Genomic DNA, 13293 nt, shown 5'->3' with positions numbered 1-13293 from the left:
TTACAAAGGAGAGATTAAGGGGACCCCACTAAGCTTTTTCAATCCCTCTGCAGGCTGCAACTTTTATTGTTAGTTAGGGATGGCTACAGGCAGGGCCTAGGAATTTTGAGCAAAGGCCTCAATAGTGGGACGTTAGGGAGAACATTAGAAACTGGCAATCCCCAGTCGTCTGTAGGATAGGCTGCCACCAGATTGCTACCTGTTGAGATCACTTGCCTGAGAAGCAAGCGCAGGCTGAAGCCCACTCCTCCGTTCTTCCTGTGATCCTGCCTTGACTAATACAAAGTGCAAATCATTAACCTCAGTATTTGGCTTTCAGTCAGCATAGCAGCTGAGATTTGGGACTTTCCTCTTTCAGTTAGCAAATGTAATGCATAGAGGGCATTGGAGGAAGCTAACTCCAGGTGGGAAAGCATTTACTACAGTTTTTTTTTTAAATACAAAAGAGGAGATTAATTCACACATTTTGTGAATCCTGATATTAAAGTGCTTGCTGACCAGAGCCTGGCATAGCTGTCCTCTGAGAGGCTCTGCAAAAGCATGACCAATACAGATGTGGATGCTCATAGTCAACCACCATCAGACTGAGCATGAGGGAATCCAATGGAGGAGTTAGGGAAAGGATTGAAGGAGCTGAAGGGGTTTGCAACCCCATAGGGAGAACAACAATACCATCCAACCAGACCCCCCTCTCCAGAGCTTCCAGGGACTAAACCACCAAACCAAAGAGTACACATGGAGGGACTCATGGCTCCACCTGATGTGTAGCAGAGGACTGACTGCCTTGTCTGCCATCCATAGGAGGGGAGCCCCTTTGTCCTGTGGCTAGGGCACTGAGGCTGGAGTGGGAGAATGAGTGGGGGAGCACCCTTATAGAAGTGGGGAATAGGGGGATTTGTGGAGGGGAAACTGGGAATGGGGATAACATTGGAAACTAAATAAATAAAATAACCAATAAAAAAAGAATTTTGCTTTTTAAAGTGTTTACGCCACATCCAGAGACAGTACAAATTCACAAAATCCCATCTCCTGCCCCTGTTTCCAAAGAGATTCCATTTCTTTTGCCTCCCTCAGCCTGTTTGCTGTGATGGCCTTCCCTTGTTCCACTGGAAATGATGGCTGGCGCTGAAGTCTTATGCCGGGTTTAGTTACCAACTGCAGGCCTCATGCCTTAGCATCAGGGGTCATTAAGTACCTCCCCTGTAAAGGTCCGCTCTTCCTGGCGGACTCAGAGAATAGAAAGCTGACAGGCCAAACTCCCTCATCTCCACTGCGTCTCAAGTATGATTAAGATGTGCTTCAGAACCTCTTTTGCCATTTAAGTCGTTTTAGATCTTCGGCTTATGTGTGCGCGCCTACCTTCATGGGCGTGCGCATGCGTGCGTGGGCGCGTGTCCCTGGCTTTGCTTCGTAAGCCACCAGCTAGCTCTGGCTCTAGCATGCCCTCCCTCTGACACCATCAGGCATCTTGTTTCTCCGTGGAAGAGTTTCGAATCTCTAACAACAACAACAACAACAACGCTGTGGCCAGCTATCGGGACACTCCCACTCCCACAGCCCTGACCTTTCCTGGCTCAGACCCTTTCAGGATAGACAACATTGTGAAACTAAGGGAAGAACATGAGCGGTGAGGTGGTTTTGGGTCCCAGCACGGCTGAAAACCTATTTTCAAACAGCCATGAAGTCACACAGGAAAAGCTACAAAAGTCACATGCAAAGTTGTGAATTTGAATCTAGTGTGATTTTTTGTTACCAATATGATATCGTTTATTATTTGTTGGCTTTGTGATTTCTTTTTTAAGGAAGCATATGGACTTTCAATAAAAAGTAGTGCTTGGCAATTGGGTTAAAATGCACCCTTCTGGCACTGAAGTTCATGAGTTGCACCTCTTGGTGTAGGTCTTGGTGTCAGCTATGAAACACGTGGACTAATGGGACACCACACTTGGGAAGGTTGTCCTGAAGGTAAGTCCATGCTGTAGACTGTCCCCAATTGGGACTGCTGCCAGGTACCCAACTGGCTCCTGCAAAGCTTTAAGACCTACTGTTGTCTACTCTCACCCAAGTCTAGTGAGGCCAGAGAACCTCCCTCAGCTGATTCTAACTCTCCGCCAAGACAGAGAACCACTGAGTCCTTAAATCTTAATTTTCCAAAATTAATTTGCATATGAATTATCTGAGACTTTTTCAGACTACAGATTTCCATCTCTGGGTTGGAGAATAACTGACTCGGGGTTGACGTCGGGGGCACACACGACGGACGGGATTTAAACTACCCATTCTCTCGTTGGCTGTCCTTGGCTCATACAGACTTATCCAAAGAAATAACTCATGCTCTCATGTACTCAGCTGCCATCGGGTTCTGTATAGCAGTAATGATGTGTGTTGATGAAGCCATACTGAAATTAATGACAGTGGCCAATTCACTTGGTAATGTATGCTTTGCGGAGTCCTCTGGGGAATGAACTAACTTGATGATTTTCCAGCATTTATAAGGAGATACTTGCTGAGCCTAAAAACTTCTCCTTAGTTTGCATTCCCCTTCTGTTCACCGACCTTACTGCTCACTTTGAAAAGCAGAAGCACAAAACCTGGGGCACCACATTCTTAGAGACCAGGGGACCTTAGCGTGTAACAAACACTGGCTGCTCTTGGTGTGAATGTTGGAAGAGACTTGCCATGTCCTAGAGTGCCATAGCTCCTCTGTGTCATGATGGGATCACATGAGGTTGTAGAGTTGCTTTGAAGTTTTATAGAGCTAAGTCTCAAGTTTGTTTTTATCCAAACGGTAGTTAAGAAGGAGCACTGCACCCTTGGATTGGGCGAATAGATAAAGCACTATGCATGCATAGCTAATGTTATACTTTTGGTAATTTTTTTTTCTGATTCAGTTTCTTTGTGTCTCCCGGAGTCTCCTAGAACTCACTCCGTAGATCTGGCTGGCCCCAAACTTGGAGATCTGCTCACCTATACCTCCTGAATCCTGGGATTAAAAATGTGTGCCACCATTACCACACATTAATATTGTGCTTCTAATAGAGTCCATTTTCATAACTTGAAACCCCTATAGAGTATTGAGGTCAATGCTAACTTCAGAGTATATGCTTGAGGGATCCCAGTACTGGTATGAGAGAGAAAACAGAAAACTCTGTCTGTGGAGGGAAGGTGGTGTGGGTGAAAAAGCAGATGTGTTTGTGGGAGTTCTGCTCAGAGAACAAGGCCAGGCTCCCTTCCCATCAGGACTTCCAAATGTTCTGCTTTTCCTGGCCCCAGGCTGCAAGGCGGCCTCTCTTTCTCCAGATTTAGTAGTGGTGCTTTATGTTGGACATGCTTCTCACACAGATCACTATTCTCATCTCTGATTCCTCTATAAATATTCATGGGCTATACGAAATGATCCAGGAAGCTGGTTCTCCAGCTGAATAGCTGATGCTGTAGGATAAGTAAATTATTTCCTACCTCTGAGTGTCGGGTATGGGTTGGGTGGAGTGGGAAGGCTGACAAAGTAGAAAGATCCCCAGCTGGTGCCAGTGCGGGTGTCAGCTGTGCTGTCCTCCTGCTGCTCTGACCTAAGTTTCTGTGATCTAGGTAATGCTTCTTTCTGCTCAGAGCACATTCTGGGAGCCGGTGTCGGCAACACCATTGAACTTGCCTTGAATGTTGCCTCTTGCCTGTGCCAGGTAAACATCTAAGGTCAGGGGTTGGCATCATGTCTAGAGGCATCCAGTTAAAGGTGTGAGGTAATTCTTGCCCAAGCAATAAGCAACCGTTCACCTTTCTATGTGACTTCCCTTTGTTATGAATCTGAAAATTCGGGAAAATTTTTGGATTTACACAACTGGCATTTAAATTGTGCACCATTATGAACAGAGCGATGACATCGCTCGTCTTGCCCGGTCCTGCTCAGGATGTCAATCGCTCTTTGGTACAGTGTATCAAAGCTACATTTGCTACTCTCTTGTTTGCTACTTCGTAGCCCCCATAGACATCAGGTAGACTAACTTTATATCCCAATACTTCCTTTCAAATGACCCTAAGTTCAGTCAATAATGGCTTCAAAGTGCAAGAGTAATGGCGCTGGCCACTCAGACATGTCAAGTCGCATCCCAAAGACCATCCTTTAAGGTGAGGGCAGATGATCTCAATTGAATTTTGAAAAGAGAGGAACAATATAAAGTCTAAATGTGGTAAAATATATAATATTAGCTGAACACCTGAAGGTTAGGGCATCTAGGGTCTCAGGGGTATATCCCACACTGCCATAGGGTACAGTGGGTAGAACATTATAATTCTTAATGTATCTGAAATTATGCTACACTCTGTGTCTTCAGAATTTTTCTCCTAGGCCTATGTCCCCCTTTGGTCAAAAGGAATACCGTATCTCGATACATTTACCAAGTAGCTAGAACCAAACAAGTTTAATAGTCTGTTTTGTTAACTTGGCCGTTTGAAAATATAAATCAAATAGGAGACAAAAGTACCTTTTTCATTTTTCAAAAGCCTTTCTGAGTAAGGAGAGTTTTTGTGTGCCGAACACCTTATAGCATCACAAACCTTGGCAAGAACCATTGATACCTCCTCACTGATCAGTTAGTTTAGCTCTAAATAACATGTAAAAGTTCAGGTTCATGGAAGTAGGGAGGTGGCATCTAATGGTAAAGATGTGGGTTACCTTGGGCTAGTGGCTCCTGTGGGATCCAAAAGACTTTGCTCTCTTCAGATTTTAACATCCCTTATGGATTATATATGAGTTCTGTGCATTTTCTCAGGCCAACTCTACCAAGGGCTTGGGAACTGTGACCAAAACCAATGATTCTGCTACTCATAGGGAGTGAAGCATCTCCCCCATAGGAGATAGGAGAGTCTGCAGACACCATGCCATGAGGCCTTCTCTAAGAGAAGCATGGGGGTCTGCAGAGCGCTGTGCTTACTGGTCCAACAGCAGCCACTTTACCAGGTCAGGGGGTGCCCTAAGCAAGGCATGGGTCTTTCTCAGATGTAAATTGAGTTACAGAGAGTGAACCTCTTTCTTCCCTTAACAAAGGTTTACATTGTGGAGGCCCAGTACCCGGCACCTGAGATGGCTCAGTGAACAAACAGATAATGACCCTTGTTCTGTGGAAATTACATTCTAAATTCTTGTTAGTATGAGGAAGTTATCAAGGGCCTTTTCATCCTCTCTAAAGTTCTGCGTAATAGCCTATTTTTCAGAGATGAAGATTCTAGAGAACACAGGCATTCTTAAGATATTTAGATCCTAATCAGTGATTGAAACTGCAGGGAATTATTCTGTATTAATGAAAACCACTGATCTACGACTACTGTCTTAATGAAGACTGATAACATACGCATGCGGGTGGGTGAGGAAGCAAGCCCGGTTAGCAGGCTGACTGTGCTAAGAATGTTGACACACAGCTGAATTAGACTGACAGTTCTGTGGCGGGCGCCATCTTCCCCTTTGCTCATTCTTGGGAAATACACAAAGGCATATTGCTTGAAACATTACAAACTACGGTGTTTAATTTATAGTGTGGCATGTGATTTTTTTTTTTAAAGCATGGGGAAGAGGATTCACTTCAGGGTCTTTCCTATGAGAAGAGGAGAGGTACCTAACTTTATTTAAATGATTGTAAAGCTCTTTGGTCTTCTCAAGTACTGTGAAAACCGCTTCTCTCCTTTGGGTCTTCTGGGAAGTCAGGAGACACAGGCACTCTTATATTATTTTCTGGCTACCTTTCCTCCGTCTTAATTCCAGGAAAATCAACAATAAAATAATAAATAAATCACTGCAAATGAAATCTTCTGAGATTTAAGACCCAGTTGTGGTGCCACAAGTCTCCAGAGTCATGTTTTCCCAGGCTTTATACTAAAACATGGTAGCATGAAATGCAGCCTGCACATAAATTATAAAACGAAAATGCTTTCCTCCACACCAGTGAGTATATATGCATGAATATTAAAATATCCACGATCCGGAGTAGAAGCAAGCGTTGTTAAGATTCTGATTTTTACTCTTACAATATTTGTGTATAGTTTTATGGCCTGAGCATGGATGTAATCACTTCGTATGTGGTTTGGTTTTGTATCCCGTGCACAATATAAACCAGATCCTTTAGTTTATGCTCTATCCTGAGGATTTCTGCAGGTCACTTCGTACTAAAACATGATCATGTTGTTTTATTTCCTATTATTGTATGGTATTTCGGAACATGGAAAACTCTATCACCTATGGTGAATGTGTCTTCTTTGTTAGCTTGTGACTATTGTATTGAAATTCTCAAAGCTTTCAAATTTAGATTTCAGAAGATATTTATTAAAACATACTCACAACAAGTAAATGTCACCAAAAGTCCTTGGTATCTTCCTTCCTTCTTTCCTTCTTCCCTTCTTCCTTCCTTCCTTCCTTCCTTCCTTCCTTCCTTCCTTCCTTCCTTTCTTCCTTCATCACATGCACATCTAACCTTGTGCACATCTGAGTACAAGTGGGTCCTCTCACGGTGGCATGTAGTTGAGGCAGGTGCCTGCAGAGGCTCAGGATAGCTTGGTGACACAATGATTTACACTGGCAGATGGGTCTGCTGCAGCACTCAAGTGATCCACTTAGATGTGCTATCTACAGTCTTTGGGGGAGGAAGTGACAATTGCTGAAGAATTACCGCTGTCATTAATCTGAATTAAGATAAGAAAGAAGAAAGACAGTCCATCACAAGCACTGGAAATCAATTTCTTTTAAGGGAAAAAGATGCACAATTTCAAATAATGCCCGTTGACAGAAGATGCTGATGCCTGAGAAGTGCATTTGGGCTCGACATGATGGCTTGTTTGACCTTTTGGTCCCCAGGCACCACTGGGAACCAGGTGGCCTAACTCTGAAGCTGGTCACAAAGCAGGATACCTGGACTTGGCTGTTTCCTAGGCTACTTCTTACTAGAGTGCCCTAGGCTAAGTGGTTCATCCCATGAATGTCAAACTGTACCAGTGGCCAATCAAGAATTGGGGACAGGTGCACTAAGAAATTAAAAATGGCAACACACGGAAGGATTAGCATTGCGGATAAGAATGCCAAGGCAAGAAAGCCACATATTTTAAGTGAGGCAGGTCCCTGGCTATGCCTCCATGCATAAGCTCCCTGTCAGAGCAGCCTGTGCTTTCTTACCTCAGTGTTTAGAAAGTATTGAGGAATTAGTGAAGCTAAGAAAAGAAGAACCGGGGTTGGGGAGATGGTAGTATTAATGGTGGAGATTCAGGGAGGGACAAACACAGAGAGGAAGGGAGAGAGAGAGGAACTGAGAGAGGATGTGGGAGGTGATAAGAAGGGGTGGTGGCTAAGAGGGAAGAAGGCAGAATGCAGAAGATTGGCAAGGAGAGAAGTAAGACAGAAGAGAGGACTTGGCAGAGGTGAGGAGGACATGACAGGGGAGAGAGAAAGGGAGAGGGGATGTTGCCATCAGCATGGTGTTGAAGAGAACCCCTCATTGGGAGCTGGTGATAGAAGTAGGGTAACAACTTATTACTCGGCTGCCATCTTGTGATAACCCCCTTGATGATCTGGTAGTAGTATATTCTGTTGGCTTCAGTATCGGCCATTTTATGATACCTTATCAGTCACTTTTTGTTTAAAATGCCTGACTTAAGAAGAGAAATTGTTTAAGCACATAGTTTCAGAGGGTCCACTCTGTGTTTGCTTGTCCCCCATGCTTTGGGACGGAGAATCCTTGTAGGTGGGGGAAGGGAGGTGTGCTGAAGGCTCCTGTCCTTGGAAGGGAGGAGGCAGGAGGGGGAATAGAACAAGCTCCTCCAACTGGGCCCATCTCCTTTCATTACCTCCCCAAAATGCCAGCAGATGAATCTACCAAGAGAAGAATCCATTCACCACTTCAGAGCCCCCAGGATCTAACAGTCCCTGGAGATGTCGTTGTAGATACACTGGTGTGCTTTGCCTCACAACTAAGTCATTTCTTAATCCAACCAACTTAATCCCTCAGCAGAAGTGGCAATCCCAATACCATAAGAGAAGCCAGAGAAAAGCAGTCTGGACTCCAGGAGAGATACAACTTCCTACTTGAAAGTGAAGTTTCTAGAGCAGGATGCACAATTTGTTGTGTTTAAAAAAAGAAATGGGCCACCCTACAAAATGATGACAATTAGAAGATAGTGGCTTTCAACTTACTTAATTTAGTAGTTCCAAAAGGAAAGGGAAGAATGGGGTGTGAATCCATACATTGACAAGTTGCTTGCCCCAACCCCCAATTTAGATGTAAATCCCTCTTGACAGCTTGTCATTCCTTGCTTTTACTTAGTACATTTACTATCATGACCCAAGTTTCTCAAGCCCTTTATGGTATAATTTTGAACAAAAAGGCAATTTTTGCCTTCATCTAAATTCACTTGCTTATAATGTTGACAATTTATTTAGTAATTGGTTAATTAGATGTTCTTTCATTCAATGAAAGACGTGTTACATACTACTAGCTGGTCACCTCTCGTGCTCAGTAGGGTCGCAAGTAGAATTTCTTGTTGCAGACTACAGTAGTATTTTGACAGCAGTGCAGACACTAAAAACATTTTTATCCTCAAATCAGCTGGTGGTTTTGTCAGGAAACACAGACAGGGGTCAAAGGTGCATTATGATTCCAGGTTACTCTTCACGACAACTCACCTAATGACCCTCTGTTGAGATGTTGTTTCCTGACAAATATGTATCAGGCATGCAGAAGGATATGAAATGTGTTTAAGGCTGGGAATATGACTCTTTTAAGTCAAGTCTGGGGGTTCAATTCCTAGGGAAAATGGGGTCCGTTTAGGTTATTGTTCACTGGCTACAAACCCATGATGTTTTAGCCAAAGCATTTGGGCTGAAAATATTTCGAAAATGAGAAAATTCAGAAATATATATATATGTATATGTATATATATGTATACACACACACACACACACACACACACACACAGTGCTAGTTTGCTTTCGATTGTGTTGATAAATACCATGGCTAAAAGCAACTTGGGGAGGAAGTTGCTTCAACTCACAGATCACCATTCTTCATTGAGCAAGGCAGGAGCTTGGAGCAGAAGCCAAGGAGGAGCACTGCTCACTGCCTCCCTCTCTGTAGCTTGCTCAGCTAGCTTTCACATAACCCAAGTATACCTACCTAGGGATTGGCAACACCCTTAGTGGACTACACCTTCCAATATCATTTAACAGGTTAGAAAATTCCCACAGGCATTTCCCAGGCCAACCTTACAGAGGCACTTTCTCAACAGGGGGTCTCCTCTCTAGTTTGTATCAATTTGGCAATAAAAAAAAATCACCAATACATATACTGATACAAGCACCACATGTCTTGATTGTATGAACCTAGGAAAAGAGTTAATTAATAACTCCTGTTGCAGTATGCTTCACACTAGCTGGTATATAGAGCTGATAAATGCTATTGCATGGCTTCAGGTTAAGTGCATGTACTAAACGAGTCATGGAGAAATTTGATTGTTCCTAGTTCTTTTTTAAAAAAGAATGTTTTTGAATTGCAATGAGGGATCGGGGCTATCTACTAGAGAAGGCAGTGAATCCAGATTATCTCTGAAAGTTTATCATCTCATTTCCCTTACACACATCCATACAAACACACATTTATATGACTAAGATCATGAGTGGTTTTTAAGAATTGCCAAGTGAATGGTATAGTTAGGAAATGGTTGTCAGTTTAGAGGAAGGAGACCGTTCTCCTTCTCTGCTTGTCAGGGCCTCATTCAATAGATGAACGGAGGAGCATCCTATAGGACAGTATAGCCATAGGAAGGATATAACTAGGAGCCACGTGCCCAATGCTAAGAGTCAGTTGATGGCAGGTCATAGTGACAAGTCCCTAACTCTAGGAGGGTCTTGTTGAGAAAACAAAATTTCTATTTAACTTTAGGAGCATTAACGTACAATATTAGGTACTTTTCTGAGAGCTATGTTTTTGTAAGATACTAAAATAAATGTGACAATTTTCCTAATGCTTACAGAAGAACCAGCTCTGCTGGTGTTGCCTATGTTGTAGGACTGTCTTTTGCATGAAGATCTGAGAGAGCTTTACTTATGGGGATTTTGTTAGTTTGGTTGGTTGGTTTTTGTTTTTTTTTTTTTTTTCTGTCTTTTGTTTTTGCTTTTTGAGACACGGTTTTTCTGTGTAGCCCTGGCTGTTCTGGAACTCACTCCATAGATCAGGCTAGCCTCGAACCGAGTTGAGGGAAGTGCACCCAAAACTCAGTTCCTTCTCAGGGCTAGGGCTAGGGTTAGAGTTAGGCTTAAGCTTGGGCTAGGGCTAGGGCTAGGCCCTTTGACTCTTCCTCTGGAGTGCTGGCGTTAAAGGCATGTGCCACCACCATTGCTGTTTTGTGGTAATTTAAAAGGAAAATCTGGTACTACCTAGGGCTGCGGTTCTTACCATTGGATGAACATTGGAAACATGACAGGCTGTGTGAGAATGTGCTTGGACTTGATTCTTAAACCTTACATATTCTCTGTGTTTGGTTGAAAGTATAGTCTGGACATAGAGAGTTAAATGAATCTAATGCTAAGAACAAACCAATACAGACACTGATTTTGAGTGGTTCACTCTCCCGGGTTTAAATCTGAGAAGGGTAGGTGAGGTCAGTATTGGATATTTTCTTACAAGTAGAATACATAAAATGTGAAAGTAAGGTAACATTCCATTTTGCCTAACGTCGCTTTTCAAAGACAATTGTTGTTCCTCTCTGTATTTGTTTGGTAAGGACAGTGCGCTCGCTCAAGCATTGTGTCACAATCCATGCACACAGAGATTCCATTAAAACTGAGAGACCAGTCTCCTCCTATACACTTTCTATATTTGTCATGGAGTCAAAGACATAAATAAGTATTTCTACAGCCTGCTTGTCCCCACCCAGTGAGCCTGTAATGATAAACGTACCGGCTTAAGAAGAGATGGTGACCCTGAGGTGTGGCTTCATGGCAACCAAGATGTCAGGAATCAGGAAGCTCACCCAGCTCAGTGGAGTCGAAGCTCTGACCAGGATCTAACTCCGATTCAAGGCTGTTTCCATGCTGCTGCCTTTGTCCCATCCTTCACAGGCTTGTTGGGATTAGGACCTGGCCTGAGATGGGGAGATGGCTAGAAAATGAGCTTTCAGGGTTATGCGCTAAGAAGGTGGAATCTGGGGGAGCAAAGCTACAACACAAACACAGGAACAAGCGACTTTCCTGTTTGCCAGAATGCTCATCTATCTGATAGATGCTTGCGGGCCATTTCTGCCTGGATGTAGACTATCAGGTATCGAGTAACAAAAATGACTGAGAAATCCCTTTTAGCATTCGGTGTAAAGAAAAACAATCCTGTTTGAGGAGTCTGTGTTCACTCAGACTGTGAATGTTTGATGCGTTTCCCATTGCCTTGTAGCTGTGTATCTTTCGGAAGCCGATAAGGATGCAGGAAACTTTAGAAGCAAGGTGCAATTTCTTTGAGATAGGAGACAGCTATCTTTCCTTAAGATGGGTGGACTGAATATTCGTAGCTTTCATTAGTGTGGCTAAGTCATGACGGAATGATACCAGATGGCAGCGGAGACCTAGGGTCCACATTTGTGCTTCATTTCTGTATGGTTCTAGCTGACCAAATTCAGCAGGGAGACTTTTAAAAGATACGAAATGTATCAGAGCCCCTCCACACTTAGCCCCATTTTGTTTAATCTTAGCTACAAGTATGATGAACACTCAGGATTAAAGGAAGACAGCCTGCGACACTCTCACGATCCACGGTGCTTGGGGGAAGCCGTCACATGGCAAGAGTGTATTTGTATACCCATCATTTAACTCAAACATTAAAGGACCCCCATAAAACTTTGGGAGCTTGAGGAATTGATTAATTAGTTCTTTAGTGTGTCTTTGATGTCCCAGGCTGTTGCTTTCTCTTGGAAGAGTATCCTAATTGTCATGATTTTGTCAACTACAAATTCTTGTCATGGAGATTAGGGACATTCGGAAGATGCTGTTAAATTGTGTATGACTAATGAGCCATCGAGACTCAATACAAGTTTCTTCCTCCAAAATAATTTGGATTGAAACATTTTCTTCCTGTGATTCAGTGCAATCCTTCATAAAACAAGGAGCTGGCAGATCTTTAGTCCCCGTGTTTGCTAAGCATGAAGGGGGTTCTTGGTGGTGGTGGTGGTGGGGTGTCTCAGAAGGAATGTTGTTGGCCTTGGATCCTAAGTATCTGGTCATGTACCTTGCATAACTCAATCTCTCACCTTTATCCCATTCCCTCTGCTGTCTTTGAAGTCAGTCATCTGAGAAGTAGGACAGTAACTCCAGGCACGCTCATTGTAAGGAGAGAGGCATTTTGTATGTTGAAAGCACACAGAAGTTATTTTTACTTTCCATTAGTAAACTCCTTCGAGTTCAATTCTATTCTTTTCCTAGGCTAGAAATAACTGTAAGTTCACAATGGGATGTGTTAAATTAATAGCTGGGAGTACAATCTCAAAATAGTGATGTGTGCCCTTTCAGCTTAGATAAAGCAACATCTGCTCGGGAGGGTGTCTCATCTGGTCTTTCTGGGAGAGAAATTGTACTTTCAAAGTCAGTGTTAGCAGGTATGGTCTGAAATAGCCTATACCAATAAAAAAAAAAAACTGACATATTTAGCATGGCTACTTTAGTTTATGGCATGCAAGTCAGGTAGTCAACGACTCTGTTTATTGGCTCTTTCAACTTTTAGTACCAGTTGACCCCTTCTGAGCCTTTCTTTCCTGATTGTGCTTCAAGGTGACTGACAGAAAGATTCCTTCAAGACTTCAATTTAAAACTTTCTTACACAATCCTCCATCTCAATGCTTTAGAGACTCTTGGTTTTGGCCAATTAAAACTGATTGTTGGCAATGGTAATTCCCTGGTCCTGACAAAGCCCTAGACACCCAGCGCGTGGGTCGCTGATGCCTCAGCCCTGAAGGGAAGTGTGTCCTGACATGCTCTTGCTCTCTTCCACAGCGGCACCACTGACTTCACTTAAGGCCCCTCGAGTGGACACGGCCCCCATGGTCGCATCTCCCTATCAGAGAAGAGACTCAGACAGGTACTGCGGTCTCTGTGCAGCCTGGTTTAACAATCCTCTGATGGCCCAGCAGCATTACGACGGCAAGAAACACAAAAAGAACGCAGCTCGGGTTGCCTTGCTAGAGCAGCTTGGGACATCTCTGGATCTGGGGGAACTCAGAGGTAAGAGAAGTCTTTTCAATGGTCCCAACCCAGGCTCTCTGCAAAAGCCTTGCATTTTC

The 13293-nt window shown here is 43.4% G+C and overlaps 1 protein-coding gene across 3 annotated transcripts in view; it reads left to right on the top strand.

Moving 5' to 3' along the window:
* Zmat4 (zinc finger, matrin type 4) overlaps positions 1-13293 on the top strand; it is a 391831-nt gene that overhangs the window by 241747 nt on the left and 136791 nt on the right. For 2 of the 3 annotated variants that reach the window (XM_039094822.2, NM_001134747.1), the window contains one exon: positions 13007-13234. In XM_039094822.2, the coding sequence (XP_038950750.1) occupies positions 13007-13234 (228 nt within the window). Of the gene's footprint in view, positions 1-10685; positions 11292-13006; positions 13235-13293 lie in introns of those variants that run through there. The other variant, XM_039094823.2, reaches the window with a different exon arrangement.

Source organism: Rattus norvegicus, chromosome 16, assembly GCF_036323735.1.
Source record: "Rattus norvegicus strain BN/NHsdMcwi chromosome 16, GRCr8, whole genome shotgun sequence".
Classification (NCBI taxonomy): domain Eukaryota; kingdom Metazoa; phylum Chordata; class Mammalia; order Rodentia; family Muridae; genus Rattus; species Rattus norvegicus.
Note: the sequence above shows the minus strand (reverse complement) of the source record. Positions and strands in the feature narration are given on the sequence as shown.